This window comes from Hippoglossus hippoglossus, chromosome 19 (genome assembly GCF_009819705.1).
Source record: "Hippoglossus hippoglossus isolate fHipHip1 chromosome 19, fHipHip1.pri, whole genome shotgun sequence".
NCBI lineage: Eukaryota > Metazoa > Chordata > Actinopteri > Pleuronectiformes > Pleuronectidae > Hippoglossus > Hippoglossus hippoglossus.
The window spans coordinates 11,190,842-11,213,968 of NC_047169.1; the positions used below are offsets into that span (position 1 = coordinate 11,190,842).

General features: G+C 42.7%; 2 protein-coding genes across 3 annotated transcripts; one reads left to right on the top strand and one right to left on the bottom strand.

Annotated features, from left to right (window-relative positions):
* Positions 1-327: 327 nt before the first annotated feature.
* Positions 328-22,928, bottom strand: ift140 (intraflagellar transport 140 homolog (Chlamydomonas)). Its single transcript, XM_034570095.1, has 30 exons — positions 22,800-22,928; positions 22,173-22,336; positions 21,204-21,425; positions 20,833-20,954; positions 20,621-20,751; positions 20,168-20,343; positions 19,809-19,900; positions 19,621-19,727; positions 19,295-19,437; positions 19,005-19,208; positions 18,822-18,894; positions 18,611-18,702; positions 18,343-18,470; positions 18,072-18,189; positions 17,857-17,978; positions 17,640-17,775; positions 17,270-17,401; positions 16,511-16,755; positions 5,771-5,948; positions 5,195-5,385; positions 4,997-5,092; positions 4,779-4,911; positions 4,143-4,286; positions 3,631-3,759; positions 3,318-3,500; positions 3,025-3,228; positions 2,622-2,834; positions 2,082-2,248; positions 1,830-1,971; positions 328-1,316 (listed from the first exon to the last, which is right to left on the bottom strand). The coding sequence occupies exons 2-30, from the start codon at positions 22,317-22,319 to the stop codon at positions 1,143-1,145; spliced, it is 4,344 nt and encodes a 1,447-aa protein (XP_034425986.1). The 5' UTR covers positions 22,320-22,336; positions 22,800-22,928; the 3' UTR covers positions 328-1,142.
* tmem204 (transmembrane protein 204) lies at positions 6,607-13,852 on the top strand. Of its 2 annotated transcripts, XM_034570102.1 has the most exons (4): positions 6,607-7,958; positions 8,007-8,084; positions 8,759-8,914; positions 12,672-13,852. In XM_034570102.1, exons 1-4 carry the CDS (start codon positions 7,805-7,807, stop codon positions 12,914-12,916), a joined length of 633 nt encoding a protein of 210 aa, XP_034425993.1. In that variant the 5' UTR covers positions 6,607-7,804; the 3' UTR covers positions 12,917-13,852. The 2 variants fall into 2 exon arrangements, with proteins under 2 accessions (XP_034425993.1, XP_034425992.1); XM_034570101.1 differs by having other exon boundaries at positions 6,625-8,084.
* Positions 22,929-23,127: the final 199 nt, after the last annotated feature.

Below are 23,127 nucleotides of genomic sequence, written 5' to 3' on the forward strand. Positions count from 1 at the left end.
TATTATTACGTCTACTACTATTGCTACTTCCACTGCTACTACTAGTTCTACTACTGCAATAACTTGGTGATACTATCATTAACATCATTACATCCGTAAGTATTACTCTTATTATTTTCAATGTATCAACCAGTCCGTCAGAGCTTAAATATGAAATGTACACAACTGTTCCTTTCCCTTCCTGTTCTTTCTTCTTTCTCTCCCCCATGTTTCTCCCCTCACCCCAACTTCTTCCTGTTGAAAGGATGTTTTTTCCTCTCCAGTCCTTTAAGTGTGTTAACGAACCCATGAAAATCACTATATAACATAAAAGGTCATACAATGGAATTTAATGTTAAAAATGTTTTATTGTAGGAACTTTACAGTGCGCTGTAATGGAAAAACATTTTTTTTTCAATATAATGTGCAGGGTAGAAATTGGCTAAAAGTTATCAAAATAGCTGCAAAATATTTTACAGAAATATGATTTTTGACATAGAGGATATTTACAAATAATACATCAAGTGAAATTAAAAAAAGATCGATTGTGACAAAATGCCTGTAAACCACACACTTAGACCCGGGGATAAATACAAGACAAAACAAAGCATAACATATACATTTGATTTTCGAAGAAGGCCATAGTTCATTTACACAAGTCTGCAAACCAGTCCCTTAACCCTTTGATGTGGAGCAGAAGAGCTGCAGTACACAATAGAAAATGTTCATGTTTTCAGACCGTGCAGAGTCATGGTTACCTGTAGTAGAAGCACTGGAGGAATGTGTGTGTGAATGGGTAAATGTGACTTGTTATGTAAAAATGCTTTGAGTGGAAGATAAGACTGGAAAAGTGCTACATAAATACAGCCCATTAACCGTGTAGCATCTCTACATGGGACTGAATCTTGTGTGGGGTGACATGTCCATTATCTCTTAATAAAATCTATATAAAATGACCACGGACATGTAACAGCTCTACAGTTAGAACCTGTAGTTTGGATTTCTTCCCTTGTTCCTGAGCCACAACGTACGTTTGTACTTTGATACGTCAGAAAAAATGACCTGCAGAACATTAAACACCCCCTCAAGCCTTCGTGTCAAAGCAGACTCTACATACACACATAAAGAAAGACATGATATATATGATAATATATAAGACTCTTTTAAGACAAATTCAGGTCCTCCTCCACTTCATCTTCCTCCTTCACAGTGTGGTCATCACCGTCTATGGGAACTCCCATCACTTTCTGCAGCGCCTCTAAACTGGCCTGGCTAATGTAGTACCTCACGTTCTGCGACGGCAGCCGCTTCTGGAGCTCCTCCAGCTTACGATACGCCTGGAGGGGAAGGATGGAAGAAGACAGAGAGATGAGTGGTGAAGGATTCACTAGGGTTTAGAGTCATACTTCACTTTAACATGTGTTAAAGTGTAGTTTCACTATGACAAAGTATTAGGGCCATGTTGAAGAAACACAATTAGGAGATTCTGAGAATAAAGTAATTTAGAAGAAAGTCATAGTATTATTCAATTAAAGTTGTAATTTAATGAGAAAATATCATTAATATCCTTTCTTCTAGAGAAACTACAGAACTCCTTTGAATATCACACAGATGTAACCAAAGACAACCTTATAGTGGACCACTACCAAACATTTCTACCTCAATAAAAGAGGCAATTTCCTCCCAGTCTGTGTCATTCTTACTTAAGAAGAGACACGGTGTCTGGTACCATCTTTTCAAAGTCTTTATACTTATAATACTGTGATGCTGATGTGACCAAAACATTAAATATTTTGTTATTTGTGATTCATATTCTAAAGTATAACTGAAGAAGATAAAATGACAGTTACCACTTCTAAGTTGCCTTGCTGACAGTGATGTTCCACCAGAAAACCAAACGCATCACCGATCCTGACCGCAGGGTCCAACTCTGGCTCCTCCAGCAGCGCTTCACACAACCGCACTGCCTCATCAGCGTTCTCCGGATACAACCTGCAGACAAGGGACAGATTCAAACTCCAGGTCATGACAACACCAATCAGACGGAAGAAGGAGGAACTCATTAAGATAGAAAAGAGAAGAAGGATGAACTGGATTCTTACCTGCGTGCGTGGACAAATTTCTTGATCAGTGAGACCTTATGCTGCAGGTCGGCTACTCTCGCTTCCTGTTGTCCACCTGAAGAGTCCTTTGCTTTCAACAGACACTTGGCAGCTTCAGTCAAAGCATCCAGAGCCTTCTCATAGTTCTGGTAATCATCAATCTCCACCTTCACAAAAGTAACAAGATTATATTATTATTTCTTTATTCAGTATTAAACATCTTGTAAATACAGTAAAATAGATCAGGTTTTCACAAATGTAACTTGAACCATTACAAAGATTCTGACACCATGAGCCACAACAAATATTTTCCTCTTGAATCCAAGAACAAAATACTCCAACAAACCTATGTTTTTATATATAAAAGCTATTTTGACTGGATTGTTCTCTATTGTGTGTTGCAACTACTGTAATATAAATTATATATCACTAAATGTAAAATTTGTACAATCAGCTCTACATTTTCTGGATTTCTCAAATTTAAGACCACGTCCATAAAAGGAACGGACTCATCCTGTGTTCTTTGTGTATTTGTCGTACCTGAGCACAGGCTTCATAGAAGCCAGCGAGCAGGTCCGGTGCTCGGCCTTTAGTGTAGAAACCGATGATGGTCTTCAAGATCTCCGGATTGTTCCGCCAGTCCAGAGACTGGAGGTAGTTGGCGGCCATGATGAAAATCTCCTTCTGACGACAAACGTTGGTAAAGAAGACTATTTTCTCGGTGTCGCCCGACTTCAGGAGTGCCTTCATAGCCTGTTGCGTAATAAATAAAAGGTTTCATAATTCAACTCACATGTGTTTGTGGGCATCTTTATTGCACATGTTAATGATGCAACATGACATCAGACTGACAGACGAGCTGGAGTCGTCCCTTACACTCTCACCGGACACCTCGGAGATGTTCTGAGCTTGTAAAGAATATGTGGCAGTATTTCAGATTTACCTTGGGCTTGTTGCCCGCCTGTGTGTATTTCTTGGTAGCCAGGTGGTAATTGCCCTGTCGCATGCAGCAGTCTGCTATCTTCTCCAGCACCTCCTTGCGGGCATCTTCAGATAAATCTTTAGAATCAGTTACGGTCATTCTCTCTGCCAGCTCCTCTGTGATGGTCAAGTTCTGGGTCACACACAGCTCCAGTGCTTGAGGGTACTGGGTATACAAACATAAACACACACACACATAAGCACATATGACCAGATACTTCCTTGTTTAGGTTAAACTGTGACACACACAGGTACCTTCTTGGCTGCTACCAGTAGCTCCACAGCCTTCTCATACTGGGAATGTGTGATGAAGAAGTCAGAGCATCGCGCCAGGAGAGCCGGGTCTGAGTTCTCATTCAGATCCTCAGCGATCAGCTGAAGTGCAGAGAACTGTTGGGTGGCAAAGGCCAACTCCAGAGCTTTGGAGACATAACCAGCCTACGGTGGGAGAAAGGAAAAAAACACATACTTTTTGTAAGATTAAAATAAGCCAACAATGTTCATCTTAAATATATGGCGCAATACTTCCCCCTTGTGGCATAATTTCGCATGCATACACCCAATGTACCTTGTGGTAGAGTGTGACAGCTCGGTCCATGTGGGTGCCTTTCTCCTCGTAGTAACAGGCAGCCTCCATCATGTCCTCCGGGTTACTGAGCAGAGCCAGGTTCATCAGCTGGTCGTCCAGACCATTCTCCTGTTCAATGATAATAACAACAATACATTTTATTTGTGTGGCGCTGTAAATGTAAGATACAAATCATAATCCAACATTAAAAGCAGTTCTGAAAAGGTGGGGTTTTGTGAAGTGTTTGTAAGGTGGACATTTTAGTGCAGTTAGATTTGTTTGGGAAGAAAGTTCCAGAGGGAGGGTGCAGCTATGGAAAAGGCCTCTGTGGCCCCAGGTCGGGGGCTGGTCCTGAGCGGAGGCTACTGGAGGGAGTGGGGTGGGGAAGCTTGTCAGTGAGGTGGGGGGGGGAGGTATTCAACAAGTGAATATAACACAGTAAATCGCATGATCAATAAAAATCTGTGCTGATTCACAGACACATGCTTCTAGTACACGGTGGAGTACTGTACCTTACAAAGTCGTATGGCGTTGTTGTAGGCCTGGGCTCGTGTGTAGAAGTGGACGGCCTGTTTGATATCATCATGACCCTCGTAGTGTCTGGCCAGGTGGTACGATGCTGCTCTGTCACCTGTGTCATTGGCTATCGCAGACGCCTGAGAGAGAGAGAGAGAGAAACTCGTATCGTACCCTCTGATAAAACTCCTTTCCTGTACTCAAACTGTAATATCTTGATTCTACTTTTATCTAGTAGTTTATGTATGAATACATTGATATATAATGTAAATACAGTATTACAGTATTTATCTGTCTTGTTTTTCCCTTTTTATTCTTTTGTATGAATTGTATTCTTGTTAATTTTGTTATATTTTATCTGCACCCTGAGTCTGAAAAATAAATGTCATCATTACCACTGCAATTCCTCTTTGGGGATGGATGGATGGATGGATGTATAAGTGAATGAATAAATAAATAAATAAAGTAAGAAAGTAAGTAAAGTAAGTATCCAACCATCATTACAGAAAAATACATATAAAGATGTAATTTCAAAAACATTCTATATTTTTCTATACTTTTAGACTTTAGACTTTTAAGATTCATAAGTAAAATAATTTTCAGTAAACTAAGTGGCTACAAATGTGAGTCACCTTCTGGATGTTCCCCATGTAGCAGTGGACTCGAACCAGTGAGAGGTAATCCTGAGCGCATTCATAAAAATGCAGCGCTGAGTCCATGTCCGACTGGCTCTCCAGGTACTGGGCCCACCACTTGTAGATGTTCCTGCATTGATAGGATTATGTTTAAATGGAACTTTGTGCCTGTATGTACAGAAGTATGAGATGTATGAGGTGAAGTCGGGACTTACTTGTCTTTCATTTTGTTCACGTAAATCTCAAGAGATGCTGTGTCATCCTGAAGCATTCTGGGCACTTCAGCCCTGTGTGTGTCTGAGTTCTCATAACTGCAACAGAAACGCTGACGATCACACTTTGTTTTTCAGTGTTCAGTTGTCACAGATATCTATTATATCTTTAACATAAAACCGCAATAGATTGTGTCTTACTATACGAGGGCCAGAGTCTTGTTGCCCATGGACTCCAGGTATTTGGCGTAATTATAGTAAGTGGTGCGCAGATGGATGCGATCATTGCTTTCAGCGGTGTCCAAAGCCTGCTGCCATTGGCCAGAGGCCTGGTAGAAATTGTTCAGAAGGTCGTGGCGTTGACAGCACTTGTACAACTTCTCTGCATCTTCCTGTTGGAAGAGAGGGAAAGATGATGGAAAGATAAATGTTTTTGGTGCGGAAAGCCCCGTGCTCTGTGTGTGGTGAAAGGCTGAGACCTAAAAAGAGGACATGTTATTGTAAGATGTGGTGTCATGTTGGCCAAATGATTTATGAAGAACGGAACAAATATGGAGATTAAATTTATTGACTGGAGTGAAGAGATGGCTTAATCTTTTATTTTTATTTTTCAAAGGCAAAACATATCTTATTACTTTTCTCGAAAAATATGTCATGTACAGTTGAAGGGATGTCTTTCTTTAAAAAAATAGTCCTTAAATGCAGCACTATCAAATCCAGACTGTGAGTCAGCCATGTCCCATCAATCATTTACACTGTAATACTTGAGTGTCTCACCAGCATGCCGAGCTGAATGGCCAACATCGCCACTTGGGCCTCTGGTTCAGGCTCGGCCTCCGCCTCCTTCAGTGCTTTTGCTGCCCTGGCATTTCCCATATTCCCAAGACACACACGTGCCACATCCAGGCGGCAGGTTTTCACACACATCCGGGCCATGTTTTCCCATACCGCTTTACTACAGAGAGAAGAGAAATGGCTTGTTTGCGATGGTGATGTGTTACTCATTGTACTGGTATTTTATTATTCACCAGTGAAAGCAGTTGTACACATGTACTATGTATAGTACATCTCAGAAGACTTCTTATTTGAAAAGAACAGTTTATATTTCAGACCTAACCCTTAGTGTGCCTGTGAAAATGGTGAAAACAGACACAAATATGTAAAAACCCTCATGTCTAACCGACTAGACCTCTAGTACTGTGGTATTATTTTAACATTAAATCCACCACTATCCACCACCCTGCACACAAACACTGACAAAACCATAATGGTGCAAGAATAAGTGCAGGACCTTAACTCAAAACAAGAGCTGTGCTATTCTGTCTCTTTCCTTTATTCTTTTGTCCTGCTGACGCAAATCAGCCCCCCTACCCCCTTTTTTTTTTGCTTCATTTCCAAATTTAAGATTCCAGAGCCATCTGGTCTCTATTTGTGGCCCCTCCCACCTCCTTGCTTAGGCCGATACAGATGTGGGCTGTTTATTAAAGTTAGGCAACAGGAAATACCCCAAATCTTTAGGGGCCCTGCTTTAAGTGGGGCCATGAAGGCCAAGTGAAGAAAAAGAAAGCAAGACGACTAGCGTCTGCCAAAATCTTGCTGTATATGGTCAGGAAAAAAAAATCAAACATGAGAGTGAGACACTATAAAACAACTGAGAAATAATAAGCCTGCTGCTGACGGAGCGGCAAGATCTAGAGAGCCAGAAAAGGAAAGACAAGAGAAGGAACAGGGCTACATTTGGCCTCTCTTCCCATCCTCTTTTCCTATCAGGAAACACATCCTGTTGCTGCCTGACTGTGGTGGCCAATATGTTTGTTGCACACGAGAGAGAGAACTTTAGTGAACGCCCCCTGGGCTCCAGACAAAAGAATACACAACAGTGACGTCTAACAGGAGTTTTTTTTGTAAATTCTCTCACACAAACACACTGACACACACACACACACATTTTAAAGTGATCCTGAAGGAGGGGGCTGTCTGTTTAAAGCTTGCTGCATGTGTGAACTGATGTCTCGGACTATGACAAACAGCAACTCCCCCACGTTTTGACTCTGACCTCAAGGATTTGCAGAGAAACAGTGCGTGAGAGAGAAAGGGGGGAAGAGAGAAAAGAAGCAGAGGGAGGTGGATTACAGGACTTCTTGTTCGAGTCAGGCAGCGGGGGCTCTTCTGGTTCAGAGACAATCTTGGTAACCTTAAACAAAACCATTAACGAGACAGCTCCGAGCGTCGTGTCTGGAGAATCACTGCTTTCTTGGCATCAATACTCTTGTGAAAGCAATGTGAAGTGATTGAAAGGGGAAAAAAACTATCTAATGCTTGCACAGAGAATCTAGAGCTGCATGCAGAAGTCAGTGCATTCAGCAAAGCACCGAAGAAACGGAGAGAAGATAAAGTACGAAGGGAACAACGGTGAGATCCCAGAGTCAAGCTGCAGCCAGCCAGAGCCAGTGGAATGGACCAAGGTGCCAGTTGGATTAATCCCTGCTTACCCACAGTGCTTTCTGAGGAGGAGGGCTGAGGATCTGCTGCAACGGCAACAAACCCCTGAATGAGGATGAATGGAGATGTTCTTTAGCTAAATCTAAAGAGAACACTCTGGTTAAATACACCTCTGAGCTGCAACAACACACGCCAGAGGAGGTGGTGGTGGTGGCGGAGGAGGTGGAGGAGAGGAGCCAGGGGGCCCAGAGCATTGCTGGTGCTACTGCCCCAGAGGAGAGGCACGGGAGCGGGCAGGACACCGAGGAGGAACAGGGTCCGGAGGAGGGACCCGAGGGAGGAGGCGAGGTGGCGGGTGTTCGGCGTCGCATGGCCGTGCAGAAGCTGGTGGCGGCTGCAGTGGCGGTAGCCCTGCTGTCCCTGGTCCTGAATAATGTCGCAGCCTTCACCCCCAGCTGGGTCCTCCAAGCCCTGGAGGATGGACGCAAGCGGAGCGTGGGACTGTGGAGAATGTGCCCCACCGGTGGGGAGAGGGGCCGTGACGACCTCCAGGCTGGGAGAAGGGGGCAAGGGACTCAGAGACAGTGTGAAGGCCTTGGATGGGGCTCTGAGTATGCAGGCTATCAAGAGTCCCGCAGCACTGTCAAATGTAAGTTTTTACTTAAATTTAAACCTAAAGTTAAACAATAACGTTATTTATGTCTGCTTTCCAGAGACAGTGAATATTAGCAAAATGCAAAGTGACTTTTTCCCACCAGACTGATTGTCCAAGATGCAATTCTGCATTTTCTGTGCCTGGTGTCATGTTTTAGTTATTTTTGTTACTTGTTAATAACAATGATTAATGTATCTGCCAAAACCAAAACACTGAAGTAGCAAGTTGGAATACCAAGAATTTACAATACCTACTGCATTTGAAAATCAAATTCATCTTTGCCAGCAGGGTTTGAGTCTAAAAATAGCCTCGAGGAAATTTAAAGCAGAGTGAATGTTTACAAAGCTTCATTGAGACATTTCCATTCAAGAACAAAACTGGGAAATGCTTAACGGTCACTCACCAACTGTACTGGGCACAATTGGCAGCACTGCCTGCCAGAGAAATGCCTCACCATTCATAATAAAAAGTAATCATGACTGTGTCACCTTAAACAAACTGTGAAACTAAAACAATTGAAACTCTGTGTGTGAATTTTGGGAATTTCTGTCTATCTATGCATCTATTTATTCCTATAAATGTATACTATATAGTTTCATGTTGCTCAACAACAGACACATAACGGGAAACGTGACACTCATGTGAAACTCTCCTTCTTGTCACCCAAGTGCAGTTTGACATGATGCGAGCATGTAACCTGATGGCGACGGTGGCCCTGACTGCCGGTCAGCTGATCTTCCTCCTCGGCCTGAAGGAGCTGCCTTTCATCACGCAGGAGTCACAGTGGTGGGAGGAAGCCATTGCTGCCCTCTTCCAGTTAGCCAGTGAGTACCAGTGTTCCCAATGCTTGTTTGTTTAAGTTGTTTTTGCACCAGAGAAGGATCTTTCTGATGAAAAGTATCCTCGCAGCTTATTTTTCATGCATCATTCTGACAGAGAGAGAAATGTAGATGCTGCACAGCAAAGTGCACATGCACTTTGGTAGGATGCCAAACGGGGGGGGGGGGGGGATAAAATCACAGAGGGAGCTAAACTAGCTAACTCTCATATTATAAAGATCAGAAACAGAGTGCAAATTTTGCAAAAACTCTATGCAAAAAGTCTCAAATACAAGAATATGTACCAAAGCTAGATATCATTTAAAAAACATAAATCAATGGAATAATGTAGACAAATACAAACATGCATTAATATTATTGATATATGCTTCATAACCTTATTAGATTCTGAGTATTTTTGATTTTGGTGAAGAAAGACTATAAAATTATTTTAAAAAACAATTAACTATTAAAGCAGCCAAACTGTGGGGGGTTAAAAAGGGGGAAACCAGGAAACCAGAAAGCTGAAAGCTGTGTTATCCTTGTGGGACATGACTTACTGCAGTCATGGTAACAAAACCTCTCCTCCACACCCAGCACACGCACACACACATCCATCCCACTGTGCCACTTTAAAGAGTTGGCTTGCAAGGCCTGTCCCAGTGCCCCTTCTGAGGAAGTGTGTTGCGCCGTGTGCAGTGGTCGCTCGGCCGCTCGCTATCATTGTGGCAGAGCAGAATGAAGGGGGTCTTTTCTGGGTCTAAATTTAGTCCCAGTCCAGAATCCATGGGCCAGAGCTGCAGCGAGCCAGGGAGCGACTGTCAGGCGCCAGGATATCCCTGCTCAGGACGAGGAAATGTCTGTGACTACCTGTTATGCAAAACCCCCAAGCTGAAGAAGGAAAGAAGGGAGGGGGGGGGAACGGACGGGAAAGACAGTTTCGACATGGACTGGGTGTTTGTGTCTGCACTGGCAGCAGGGATTATGCGTGTGCATTTTTGTGTATGTCAGTGTGTGTGTTGTGATTGTGTGTTTGTAGTTTGTTTTAGTAGAAAAATGTCCTGTGGCTTGACAGCAGGGTGGGAATTGCCTCTGTCCAGATCAACTGGCTTAGCTTTTATGTCTGCATTTTTATCACACACTGCAGCAGGGATGAGGGCTTTTATCTAATCTATCTTGATGTGAGCATTGAGACTCGCCCAATATTACTGTATTTTCTGATTTTGAACAACACAACCAAGAAAGCGGTGTAACAAAATCATATGCAATATAAGTGCAAATTGATCTTACACACAAAGCATCAAGTTTTGTATTTTATAGTATTTAAAGCAGTGTTTTTAACAAAAAAAGAGCCTTACAGACAATGCTAACATGCTAAGGCTTAGGAATGCTAACCATCTTAGTTTAGCATGCTAACATTTGCAAAAGTGAGCAACAGACAAAATTTGTTATAAAATAATAAATGTCATTATTTAAACAACTAATTAGATAAGAAAATCTGAAAATTATCAGACTGATCTGTATAAAAAAATGTGTGTAAGTTGCAGCCTTGCTCCTTTAATAATCAAATAATTACAACAAAAACTTTAGGATGCAAAATACACAAATGGAAAATCATATTCAAGTAAAAGGGCCTAATTTCGTAAGTACAGAGAGGTGTATTTCTCTTGACTGTTCAGTAATCCATTCCCCATTCCTGCATTAGAGCTCCCCCACTGAGTCAGTGAATGAGCCTCAGCGATGAATGAATGAGGATATTTTTACCCATCACCCTCTTTCTCAGGAATGTTTTCATTTTCAGACGTGCCAAAGTGTTCAGCTATTGCGAGCAGAGCGGAGTGTGGAATAACAATAATCAGTTCCTTTCAGTCATATCTGAGCAGTGTTGGCAGGTCCAGACTGGAAGCAAAATAATGGCCCATTTCACTCCTGGAGACATCTCAGGAATGTGTTTTGTGAATGGGCACAACTCTGTTATGTCAAAAAGTCACAACGGCAGGCCAAATGGTTCTGACACTGTAAATCTAACAGTTTTATTTCAAGAAACTGCAAATGTGGGGCTCAATTCTGATCCATTAAATCTGGCTCAGACTTTTCCCTCAAGTCTGGCAATCGAGATACTCCCGTAATAAGAGAGCAATAGAGATTTGAGGCAGTGCTATTTATTCTAATCAATTTTGTGCCCTTTGAGAATAAACCAAGACATTCATATCTGGAAGGAAAACACAGCAGCTAAATGAGTTTCCAAAGCCTGGCCTTAGATAAAATTTGCTTAGATTTCTCTGTGACAGATCGTGTCAAATGTCCAGCAACCTCGAAGGTTAGGGTGTGGAGAGGAGGGAAGGAAGGAAGGATGGAAAGAGGAAGAGGGGGAAGGAAGTTTGAGAGATAAGTCCGTGCCAGAAAAGAGGTTCACACAGCCCAACCTGCTTGGAACCTGAACAGGAGATTATTCATTTTCTTGGATAAGGAGCCAGACAGGTTAAACATTAACGGAGCAAGCAAACAGTTGCATTCTTACGGGTAAACACGGTGGTAGACACGCAATGATACACAGATACAATTGTTCACATCCTCACTTTAAACAATAACGGCCATCTTAGTGTAGAGGTAGACCGACCGACCCTGTTGCCACCCCCACCTCCCGGTGCCACTGACTGCTTCAGGAAACAGACTGATTCATATCCTAAAACACCAACATCCCTATTTCCAGTGATTATTTTTGGTCCCGGTATTTATACCCCTTTGGATTAGGTAAGATTTCAGACATGTATTGTTGCACTCTTGAATGGCTCCAGACTTCACTTGAATACGGACTTGACTGAGGGAGACTTGAATGGTATAGATCTATGTGGCCTTTCATCCACAACTCGAATAACCTGAGGAAAGAATGAACTGAAAGCTATGCCTTATTAATAGCTTCCAAACAGTTCCTCATTGCGTGAGTTAAACTTCTGTGAATCAAAGAAATCAGGGGTTTTCAAAGGCTCTTCCGAGCGTATATTTATGCGCTGATATTTTTATGCTATCAAGAACTTTGATCTTGAGATCTTAGAAGTTCTCCCTAAGAGGAAACAGATTTTCAAATTCAAAGGCCCCTCGCAGAGCTCCTGCTGACCTGCGAAACACATGGATACAGGGATGGAGATCTAAATGTCATTTCAAAAAGCTCCTTCAGGTTCATTTCATGAAAGTTGTACAAACATTCATAATCCCCAGAGGATGATCCTTGTGATTTTGATAATCCCGGAATTTTCATTTTCCACTATAATGAGGCTCACATTTTGAATGAAATGTCTAAATGTCTTAATAACTGCTATGGACTGTCATGAAATTTGGTTCCATTTTTGTCACCCTCCGGATCAATTACATCAATGGTGCCTTTTGTCAAGTTAAAACCACCAAGTCAAAGTTTTAATTTGTTGACAAATCCAGTTTATGAACAAATACTGGGCAAAAATAAAGACACACTCTTTGTGTTGAGAGCTAATTAACCAATGTTAGCATGTTAGCACACTAATCCAACACAGTGAACATTACCTTCTTATACTGAGCACAATCAATGTGATTGTTAGAAGAGCTGATATGAGCCTTTCACAGACACACACACACAAATATGTGTGTGTGTTTTTCTGTATATATACATAAACAGAAAAATTTGAAATAGCTAAATGTTAATCTATCTCCTTACAATGAGTTGCTAACTGAGAATGGCAGTTCCTTTTCACTGACTGAGGCCTTGTCTCTCTGTGCTCCTGTGCAGGTTTTGTGCTGGTGATTGGACTCGTGACCTTCTACAGGATCGGACCCTACACCCACTTGTCCTACTCCTGCTACTTGGACATAGCCGCTTGCCTGCTGGCCACGATGGCTGCGGCCATGCTTATCTGGAACATTTTACACCGCCGCGATGACTGCCTCGCACCTCGGGTTATAATCATCAGTCGCTCACTGGCGTCACCTTTCCATCCACGTTTAGACAATGACTACGTGGATTCGCCTTGTTGAGCCACGTGAGCTCACAAGCCAAGACTGAACTCAACGTTTAGTGTTTTACTTCAACTGGTGCCTTTTCACGTTCCTGTGGACTCACATGTATCTGCAATTGTAAAACTACCTTTGAAAACTCTTCCCACCATAAACAAAGACACCAAGATTATTTTGCTGCTTATTTTGCTGCACAAAATCCACAGAATGAAGATTGAAAATGAATGTATAAAGTCATTCTAAACTTCCAAACGTAACAGAATACTGATGATTCATTCATTCATGCTCGGGTGAGCTAACTGGTGGTTCAACATACAATTTGGACTGGCAATGTGTAATGAAGCATCCTTCTTGTGAAAAGATCAAGCTGGAACTTGACCTATTTTGCTATATGTGCACTTCTTAAATGGCCTCCTACATAATTATAAATTGGATATTATGAAAGATGTTGAAAATACCAGAATACCTCATATTTGTTTTTGTCCTTATAAAGGTCATTATAGTTTTAATACATATTGATGCTAATAATAGATGTTGCAAGTAAGTAAATCTAACAAAATAAAAGCAGAAGAGGCAAACCTTTTGATTGGGCGGAAAATAAAAAATAAATTGCTAATTAATGTATGTGAATTGATTTAGAAGCAGGATTTGTTAAACTGACGGCAACAGGTGTTTTGGCGATGTACTGCATTTTGAAACACTTGCGTTAATTATTCATGATGCTTTACATATGAAACTGCTCGCTTGTGGTACATACTGTATACTTAAATTAATATTATATAATTGTGTAAAGAATTGTGCTATCATTAGTAGTGATATTATTGTGAACATATCATACTTCTGCAAAGAAACTCCAGGCTGTCTGTGAGTCTTCATCGTTGCCAAACATAAAGGCACATTAAAGTAATAATATATCATATAAAGTCAATAAATTTATTGGTAAATATTCAAACGGAATGATTGTTGCCGTTACTGATTTGGTGTCAAACACTGCAGCTGAAAATGACAATATGGATCCTAACGAATTAAAAAACGTTTCAAATACCGTATTTTATCACAGCTACATTTTCCCAATGAACCTTCAAGATTTTTTGAGAGTCCAGTTGGATTTATGTTTTTACCCATTGTTTGTCAGCAGGACTGCGCAAACACTACTGAACTGATTTCCACAAAACTTGGTTGAAGGATGGGCCAAGAATAAACTAATTAAACGTTGGTGCAAATCAACGTTTGCCTTCGAGTCGCCTTGTTGACTTTCTTTAAGATTTTAATTTTTTTATTTTCACATATCTCCCAGGGAATAATTCATGGATCTTGATAAAAGACAAATAAAAAACAGGCATATTAAGGGGACTGATATCTAGTTTCTTCCAAGAATGAAGAACTGTAACGGCTCCATGAAGTGAACAACATACTTTCCCATGACAAATGGCTTCAACTGGGAGCATGAGGTTTACATGAACCAAAGCCAAATATGATGACTACAACATCATACATCAATCTCTGCTTCACCCCGAACACTTCCTCTGGTGTTTTTTGTTCCTGATGAAAGGGGGAGAGTTTTGCTTTCAACTACCAAATGCAAAAAGACAGTTAGAGAGGGCTTGTAGTCATAGGGGCAGATAATCGTGTCACCTAAAGTCAAGGACACCATGAATGAGAGGAAACGGCGTGGCCTGGACTGAATAAAGACATTCCGACCTGTATCTGACTTTGGGAGGTTAAAGGCACTTTCACACTGAGAATATCTGGTTTTGATAAAGGGAAGTAAAACATGTTTTTTTCTACTTCATTCAAAACAATTTTAAAGCAATCAGATGCTAAATTGTTGCCAATCCGGACTTTTGTCTCCTGGCCGGCTTCGGGTCCAGCGTTTCTCTGTTCTGCACGGGTGCAGGTCCCAGCTTTCAAATAAAAGATAGACGGGTCTGTGTTGGGTTCGGTTCGGGCACCAGGTTTGACATTTGAAGAACTCTACCTACACCCTGCGATTTGGGTGAACTGACCCTTTAAAGGTGCATGGGAGAAATGGGTGCATTGTCTCCCAAATGATCTTAAATACATGTAATAGATAAGTAATAAATGCTCTGACTCCTGGATCGCCAGCTAGTCTCTGACTTAGGTATGAGAACCTTTGTCGATTAAAAAATCTGCACCATAGAGAGAAATCCCAGCAGATACAGGTTACCGCTGCAGGAAACGCATATTCCTGTGGGTGGAGATATACGAGAATCAAACACAATACTGATCCCTTTCTTTGGGGAAATGTAGCGGCAGTAAAAATAACCATCAAGGAGGAACTTAGTAAAGCTGTCATCAGGCCTATTAAACTCTTAGGAATATCCGGCCAGTGGTGGATGCAGTTTCCCATTTGCGTAATTGTACGTGCACAAGCAACACAGCAGCATAATTCAGGGTGAGTGCTCTGAATCACGTATTTTGCTAAAAGTGACATCATACCTTTGATTAAATCGCATATGCTGTATATTTCTCTATGTCACACACACACAGGAACAGACACGCACATCCTTTTAGTGACCTGACTCAAAATTCGCAAGAATTGAGAGGGCACTCCTTTCGGGCTAAATTGGCAGGGGGACCTCGTATGTGTGTGTATGAGTCAGTGTGTTTAGAAAAGTACATCCCCTCAGCACACACAGAAACAGCCACATATATACACAGTGAAGAATTCCTTCCCTCAGCACAGACACAAAAAAGTCCTTAATCATGTCCTGTGTTTAGAATCTATTCCATGTACCTATAAAAACAAATCAAAGTCTTATTTAGGTGGCGCTTAATTGGTCATTGTATCATGCTAAAATAGACTTGGAAGCAAACTGGTGAGCTTGGACCACATATTATCAAATAAAGCACAGGTTATTAAAACTTGTTAGCCTTCACAAAGACAGAGTCATTGGTGTGGCAATCTTAATGCATTGACATGTCAAGTGTCTGGTTACCTCCTCCAAGGAGCTTATGTTTTCATTGTTAGTAGGATTACACAAAAACTACACAACTGATTTCTATGATATTTTGTGGAGGGGTGGGGCTTTAAATTTCGGAGCAGATTTAGATAAAAGGGCAGATCCAGGAATTTTTGTTCTCGCTTACTGTACCATGGCAAGGTATGGAGTTAGCCATGGTGGACATATGCACTCTCCCAAGAGACTTTGCAGTTTAAACGCGTCTAACTGCTTAGATATAAGAGTACTAAAAAAAATTTCAAAAGCTGAATCCCAGGATCACCTTTCAGATTTCAAGAAAACATTTTAAAGAAAAAGATACAGAACTACAGTGGTGGTCTGAACACAGCAATAAAAGGTGCTGAATAAAATGGGAGGTGAAGCGGCAACAATGCCCCATTCTCAACATAAGTCAAGACCTAATTTTTACAGCCATCCCACTGTAAAGGACTGAAGAGCATTCTGTGAAGTATCAGGGATCTAGTAACAGCGCTTTCCCCGTTGGCACTGAACTAAAACCCCTGTGGAAAGGACTGTTGAGGAATGTGATGACATGGAGCAAATCGGGGGTGTGCCCACTGCGTGTATGCCATCCTGCATGTCCTCTCTATTTGCAGATCCACACTGAGTTAACGTACACATTGTGCCATACCTCTTGATGAGCTTGATCGACTTGAAGGCCTCGTCCATGTCGCCGATGGTCAGGTAGAAGCTGAAGTTGAGCATGGCGTCGCGGGTGGCCTTCTCACAGGTCTCCAAACCCACAAATTCCCTGAGAGCTCGCCTAGACACCATATGGGGGAACTGGACTGGCGCTCCTTTTGATGGCTCGGTCTGATGTGGTGGTGCTGATGTTGTGGCTGAAACCTCTGTTGACCCTGGATCCCTCTCACCAGGCTGTAGAGGATTAGAGCATCATGATGTCAATACTGGACATAACAGGATTTAGCACCAGTAATAAATGAAGATGTTGTGAAGAGGGATGACAACAATACAACAAATCTTGGGGAATAGGTGGGACACAGAGCCAGACAAACATCAACACAACATCATCTTTTCATCAAGACAAGCTTTAGGAAGTGGACAAAGATTATTGAGCTCTAAATATTTCAGGGATGCTCTTGTGCTGCTGGTTTTGAGGAGCCAGAATTTCCCTGCCTCTGCTCAGCCACAAGGCAAACACGATCACAGTTGTTGGAAGTTGGGAGTCACGAATATTCAAGCTTTCTGAACGGACTATAGGGGACAGATACTTACTTCTGGTCGAAAGACACCAGCCCTCCAAAATAAAAGCTGGGGTGTGTTAGACCAAACACACAGAGTTTCACATAAGAACAGTTATGAGGGCAAACCAAAGTTAAGAAAAATTCTGCTGTGTAAGAAACCCCACCGAAGAGTTCTCCATGCTCACCTTGCAGCTGAAATAATAGTAGGGCACATCCAGAGCGAGAAGAGCCTGGAGGCCTGCAGGTTTGGGATAACAGTCCTGTAGGAGTAGCCCATGCTCCTGTGTACAGAAGAGCGTCACCACTGACACGTCTGCCTAAACGGAAGGAAGACAATGCACTGGTATTAGATAAGCATTTACATTCTGATTGCTTGTCTTAGATAAAAGAATAAAGAAGCAATATATACTCCTCCTGGTTCTCACTTTTCCTCAAAAGGGTTGTATAGTAGCATGAGTGAGTCCCAGGAGAAGTCAAAGCTACCAGCAGTTTTAGCACCATGCTTTGCTCACAGAGCTGTACAGGATTATCTCAGTGCTAAACAGAGGTCTTTACCATGTCGACGGAACTAGCTGATGATGACTCGGAGCTGATCGGCACCGTCTCACAAACAAAAAGACGAGGCTCACTCTCATCCCAGAAGTGAGAGACAGGGCACCGGCCGCTGAGCTCCGTCCCCTGAAACTGCTGCCTGAGAACACAGACAAAAAAACTCTACATGGGAAGAAGACAAATACCAACAATAACACCAGACAAGAGCAGCTTCAGTTACCTTTCACCGTCTTCACAATGGGAGATACCGCTGGACGGTCTGCCAACGAAGAAGTCAAAGTGTGTCACAGTGTCCATTTCAACATCATAAAAGTACACTTTGTGATCAGGTCGCCCATTAACCTGAGAGGAAAGAGTGACAATCATAGTCAAATTATACTTCAATTCAAAATTGGGCTTTCAAAAACCCACTTTAAGAGAGTTAGAGTCTCTCACCTGAGAGATGAGGATGCTGACTTGGCTGCCGTTGGCATTACACTTGACCGACCTCAGGGCTCCTAAACTGGCAATCTGCTCAGCCAGGTTCTTGGCACCGCAGTGAGCTTTGGCATCTCTACAGAAAACATACACCGACACTGGCATTGTTGGACAACAAAGTACTTTGCAATGATAAATTGTAAATAATCTGACATTTATATCATACAGAAGCTAATTGATGATTGATATGTCTTATCTAAAGAAACCAACATCCACATTATCATCATACCTTCTGGAGAGGTCAAAGACTCTGATGTGTGCCGTGTCTGTGCCAACCACCAGGTAAAACTGGCACACACTGAGCAGCACAGGGTTGCCCTCTGCCTTGGAGAAGGTCAACAGTTGCTTCACAGTGCCCTGGAGAAAAGAGACGAGCCAAATTCAAACCACTTGCATTTATGTGTATATTCTTTTAAAATCAAATCTTATTCGGCCTTTTCAACATTCACACGCAAAGATGTGTCACGTCTACCAAGTTCCATGTTGGGCATACAGACCTGTGGAGTGCGGATCTGTACCCTGTTCGGTTCCACAGTGTACAGGTTCTCGCCATGTACAGCTACTGCATGGGAGTCACAAGGGAACGCTCCTGGAAAATGGGAAGGAGAGGAGGTGGAGAAAGAAGAGAAAGGGAAAGGAAAAGAGGTGAGATAACAGACAGTTTCTGAAGTGATGGTTTGCAGGGTGAGATTCTGGTCAGTGTTGTACCTGTATTGCGTAGAACTGTCCCTGAAAGCTCATACACAGTAACTTGCTTTCCATTCCATACTGTCACTGACTCCTGTTGGTGTAACACACAGGCAGTTAAAATGAGGATTAGATTGAATCTTGATTTGCTTGATGAGCAAACTCTCGTAGATATCAAATCTGCATTTCCCCCCCTGTGATCACCTTGGTCACACACACTCCCTTGATGTGTGTGTCAGACTGCAGAGCAAGCTGCGCTCCTGTGTTGAACTGAGTGATGCTGAGCTGGGTTGGGGTAAGTTGCACTGCTGCCACCTGCTGGCCGAAGTGGGCTGACATCACGTGCTCGCAGAGGATGAGCACCGTGTTTGAGTTGTTGGCAGCCAGTAGATTCAGGCTGGAGCCCCACTGAAATGAGGGAACAGGATTATATACATATACATATCCTCTCATGATATATGAGTCTGGTGTGTAAATGCTGGTCCAGACAGTACCTGTATTTGAGTGACATTTCCCTCTATTTCAGTGGGTGTCTGGAGCTTCCACTGGGCGTTGGTGTCCCCTTTGCTACTGCCTGGCTGTGCCACCATCCTCCACATTGCTATGCGCCCATGGCTAGTGCCACCTGCCAGGATTTCTGTGGAGGCCACAATGTTACACAAAAGCAATGAGGCTTTTTGAGTGTTGAGGTTTCCAAGTCGATGAGGTACTTTATGTGTATCAATCTACTCAATATTTGAGAGTGTGGTTGTAAAACTGGAAAAAACAGGTATGAGAGGAATAAGCTATTTAGTCTATAGGAAAAATATTTCACATTTACCTTTTGCTGCACAGTATGAAACACAGTTGATCATCTCTCCTCTCTCGAACCCCAGAGTTTCGTCCAGTGACAAAACAAAGTTGTCATCTCGCTCCAGGTCCCACAGCCTACGGAAACACAGTGGCAGAAAAACTATTCAAGTTACAGATGAGTGTGTATGTGTGTACTAATGTTGCGTGTATACTGACCTGATGACCTGTTCCCCCGACACTGTGATGAGGAGGCTGTTTTCTGTCCAGACGATGTCGAAATTCTGACCAGTCTTGCTGCTCAACTTCACCTGTCATGAGAAAAAAAAACAAAAAACTGAATTGTGTATGGGAACATAAAATATTAAAATATAGCAAAAATTCAACATTGCATTAATGTTGAAACTTATTGATGAATTTCTGTATAATCAACAGTAGGAAATAAATCTAGAGGGGATTTATACCCCCAATGTCAAAATCTTCAGATTTTCCAGATTCTACAGTATATATTTCCTCTCACTAGTGCTATATAATAACAAGTAAAAAAAAAAAACTCTAAAAATTCAAAGAAATTATACCTTCATGTATTCCTGAGCTCCTCCCTCAGGTCCCAGAGTGTATTGTGACAGCATCAGGGTCTCTGTGATCACAGCGAGGGCGTCTCTCTTGTTGAGGTAGAACAGTTTCTTGATTGCCCCCTCCACACTGAGCAGTGTGCTTGTCTTACACTGTTCATCCACACTGTGAACTTTACCTATAGACAAGGGGCAAAAGGGTTCAACTTAAAAATAATAAGATATCTGTCGCATGAATGGAGATTCTTACAGAATCACAGTGACCTTTGACATGTTTCTGATTATTTTTTCTTCTAAAAATACAGAAAAACAAATGAAAATCTTTTTTGTTGGACTGAAAAGCTGGTGTGAGATTGATATCCAACGATGCTGGAAATTTTTGGTCACACAGCGATTGTTTGAGTCAGGAACTACACAATGTGTCTTTAAGAAGACATGGTGGTAATAAACACTTACCATCTGCAGTGCTGACGTAGAACGCAAGTCCCTCCTGCGGACCCATCTTGAGAGGCGCTCCCTTCCAGCTGAACATGTCCAGAGCACTCTCATCTCCACCCACTGATGCTCGTGCTAGCATCGCCACATCACTGTAACAACAATTAGGTCCTACCATCAGCAACACAATGTTTTTTCGACATGGGCTTACTAATAGGAACTTAATGACTTACTCCCCAGGTGCAGCAGGTTTGAAGATGCAGCACGTTAGAGGTTTGCTGTATTCATGCTTTACTAGATGGTTTCCTTGAAGTCTCCCTCTGGCATCGACTTTCCAGACCGCGAGAGCTCCAGTCTGGCAATGAATAATTACACTATAGTCATGCATTACCGGATAAATGAGAAGTAGATGTAAACGCTACCTGTCTAATCTAATTCATTCCTCGATTACCCTGGTAATGCTTGTGCCACTATGATGATGAGAAAATGCATTTTTATTGTGTGTATTAATTAGACCCACATGCTAAACATCTATCAGTATTAAGATATGACACAGATAAATGTTCCACAGTGTTTGTTTGTGCAGTCACTGCAACACACTCACCTGATCCCCTGTTACCAAGCGGCTGCCCGAGCTGCTCCACTCCAGCAGTGTGATGCCGGCTGTGTGTGTGATGGGGAGGACGGTCTGATCTCCAGACGGGTGTGTCAGCAGCACTACCTCTCCATTCTCCCAGCCTAGTGCCAGCACTGGCTTTGTGGGATGCCAGCGGAGCACTGCGGGCTGGTGCGGGCGTCCTACGTGGCAGCTCTCCACATACTCTCCCTGCGTATTGACAGCGGGGATTTCAAGTAGGGTTAGGGTTAGTACAAGTGGAAATAGGTGACTGGACTTGCTTGTGATTCCTCTTCACCTCTCATTAAAAAGGCTCTTGGCACTGAGAAGCACAAAAATACAGGACATCAGTTGAGTGGGCGTTCCCTCACATGTGGCTCAGTATGGATTTGCATTCCTACAGTGAAATAAACGTGACCACATGCGTCCCACACCCCCTCCGAATGTGGTCTGAGTGATCGGACCCCAGGACGCATTGAGGTGCATTTGGGTATGTTCAGACTGTACTTAGGTCTGTCCTCTTGTGATCAGGTCACATCAGAGCGGATATTAAACAGGTCTGAACAAGGTCTTATTTAACCTCTGTGGATCTGTACCCACGTTGAAACCTCCACCAGCTGATGAGTCACTGGGATCCAGAGTCAAGGTGTGAATGGCTGTCGGTACCTGTGGGGTTAGGGTTAGGGTAGACCGCCCCTGCAATGTTGCTGTTTTGTCATTTGGGTCACATGAGTTGGGGTGTGGTGGGGTATTGAGCTGTCTGAGGAGAGAACTGAAGAAGCCTCTTGGATGAGAGGTGAAAACGTCCTCAACAAACACAAGCAGGTCCAGTTGCCTACGTACACATGCACATCCCCTGAAGATACCATGACCTGGACGACTGAGAATCTTCACAGATACAATTGACAATAAAACCACACAGAAACACCCTCTCTTCGTCAACGCCCAGTGTTATACCTGCTGCAGATAGAGGTCAACATTGCCCTCGTTGGTGGGGCTGCTCGAGGCCACAGCCAGTACAGGAAGAGCCGAGTGCCAGGTCAAAAGAGAGGGCACTGCGCTGCTTTCGGGGGCCTCGATCCGGTGATCAAAATACACCGCCATGTCCCCAGAGCTCCTCTCTAAAGAAGAAAAAGGGAATAAGGAGATATCAGCTGGATTGAACCTCCAAAGTGACACATAGATATTCATCAGAACAGTGTTTGATTTCTGGTTAATGACCGTGGAGCAGCTATTTAATGAGGCTAGAGCCTGGTTAACCAGTGCTCTACATGCAAGGTAATCAACAACTAGTTAACTCAGTGATTCACAATCCATCATGTCACCATAATGTAACGCTCGTAGACGTAGCTGACGTTAGTTTACTTTCTGGGCACAGCTACACACTAACGACAGTAACGAAGCTGTGCATTCACCACAGTGACAAGCATTTGAAACGCTATGATTGTCATTATAAGACACATGGTTAGCTTTAGCGGCTAGCGTTAGCTGAGCAGCATAAGCTAGCCAAAGTTAGCATCCTTTACTGGCTCCCACAGCCGCAGAACGAGGAGAAGTGTCGTGTCAGGCGCTCCGAAGACTCACGTCGCTGTCGCTTCTCCTCAGTTCGACGTCCAGTCACTTTTCTGAGCTCGAAGCGGCTTCAAACACCGACAGTAACTTCCAGTGTTTCTGTGGCGCCTCTGTGGAGCGTCTCTGCCAGTTGCCCCTGACAACCTCTGAAGGCTGGAGAGGGGGAGGAGCCACGGAAAACGACGAACACAACCCGAGTCGTTATCGAAGGTGATAACATTAGATTAGAAATCATCACATTAGAAATGACCTAATGTTATGTAATGGCCTAATGTGACAAGTTCAATTTAAAATCTGTATCTGCTACTAATACTATTAGAAAAATGGGTACCATACTTAT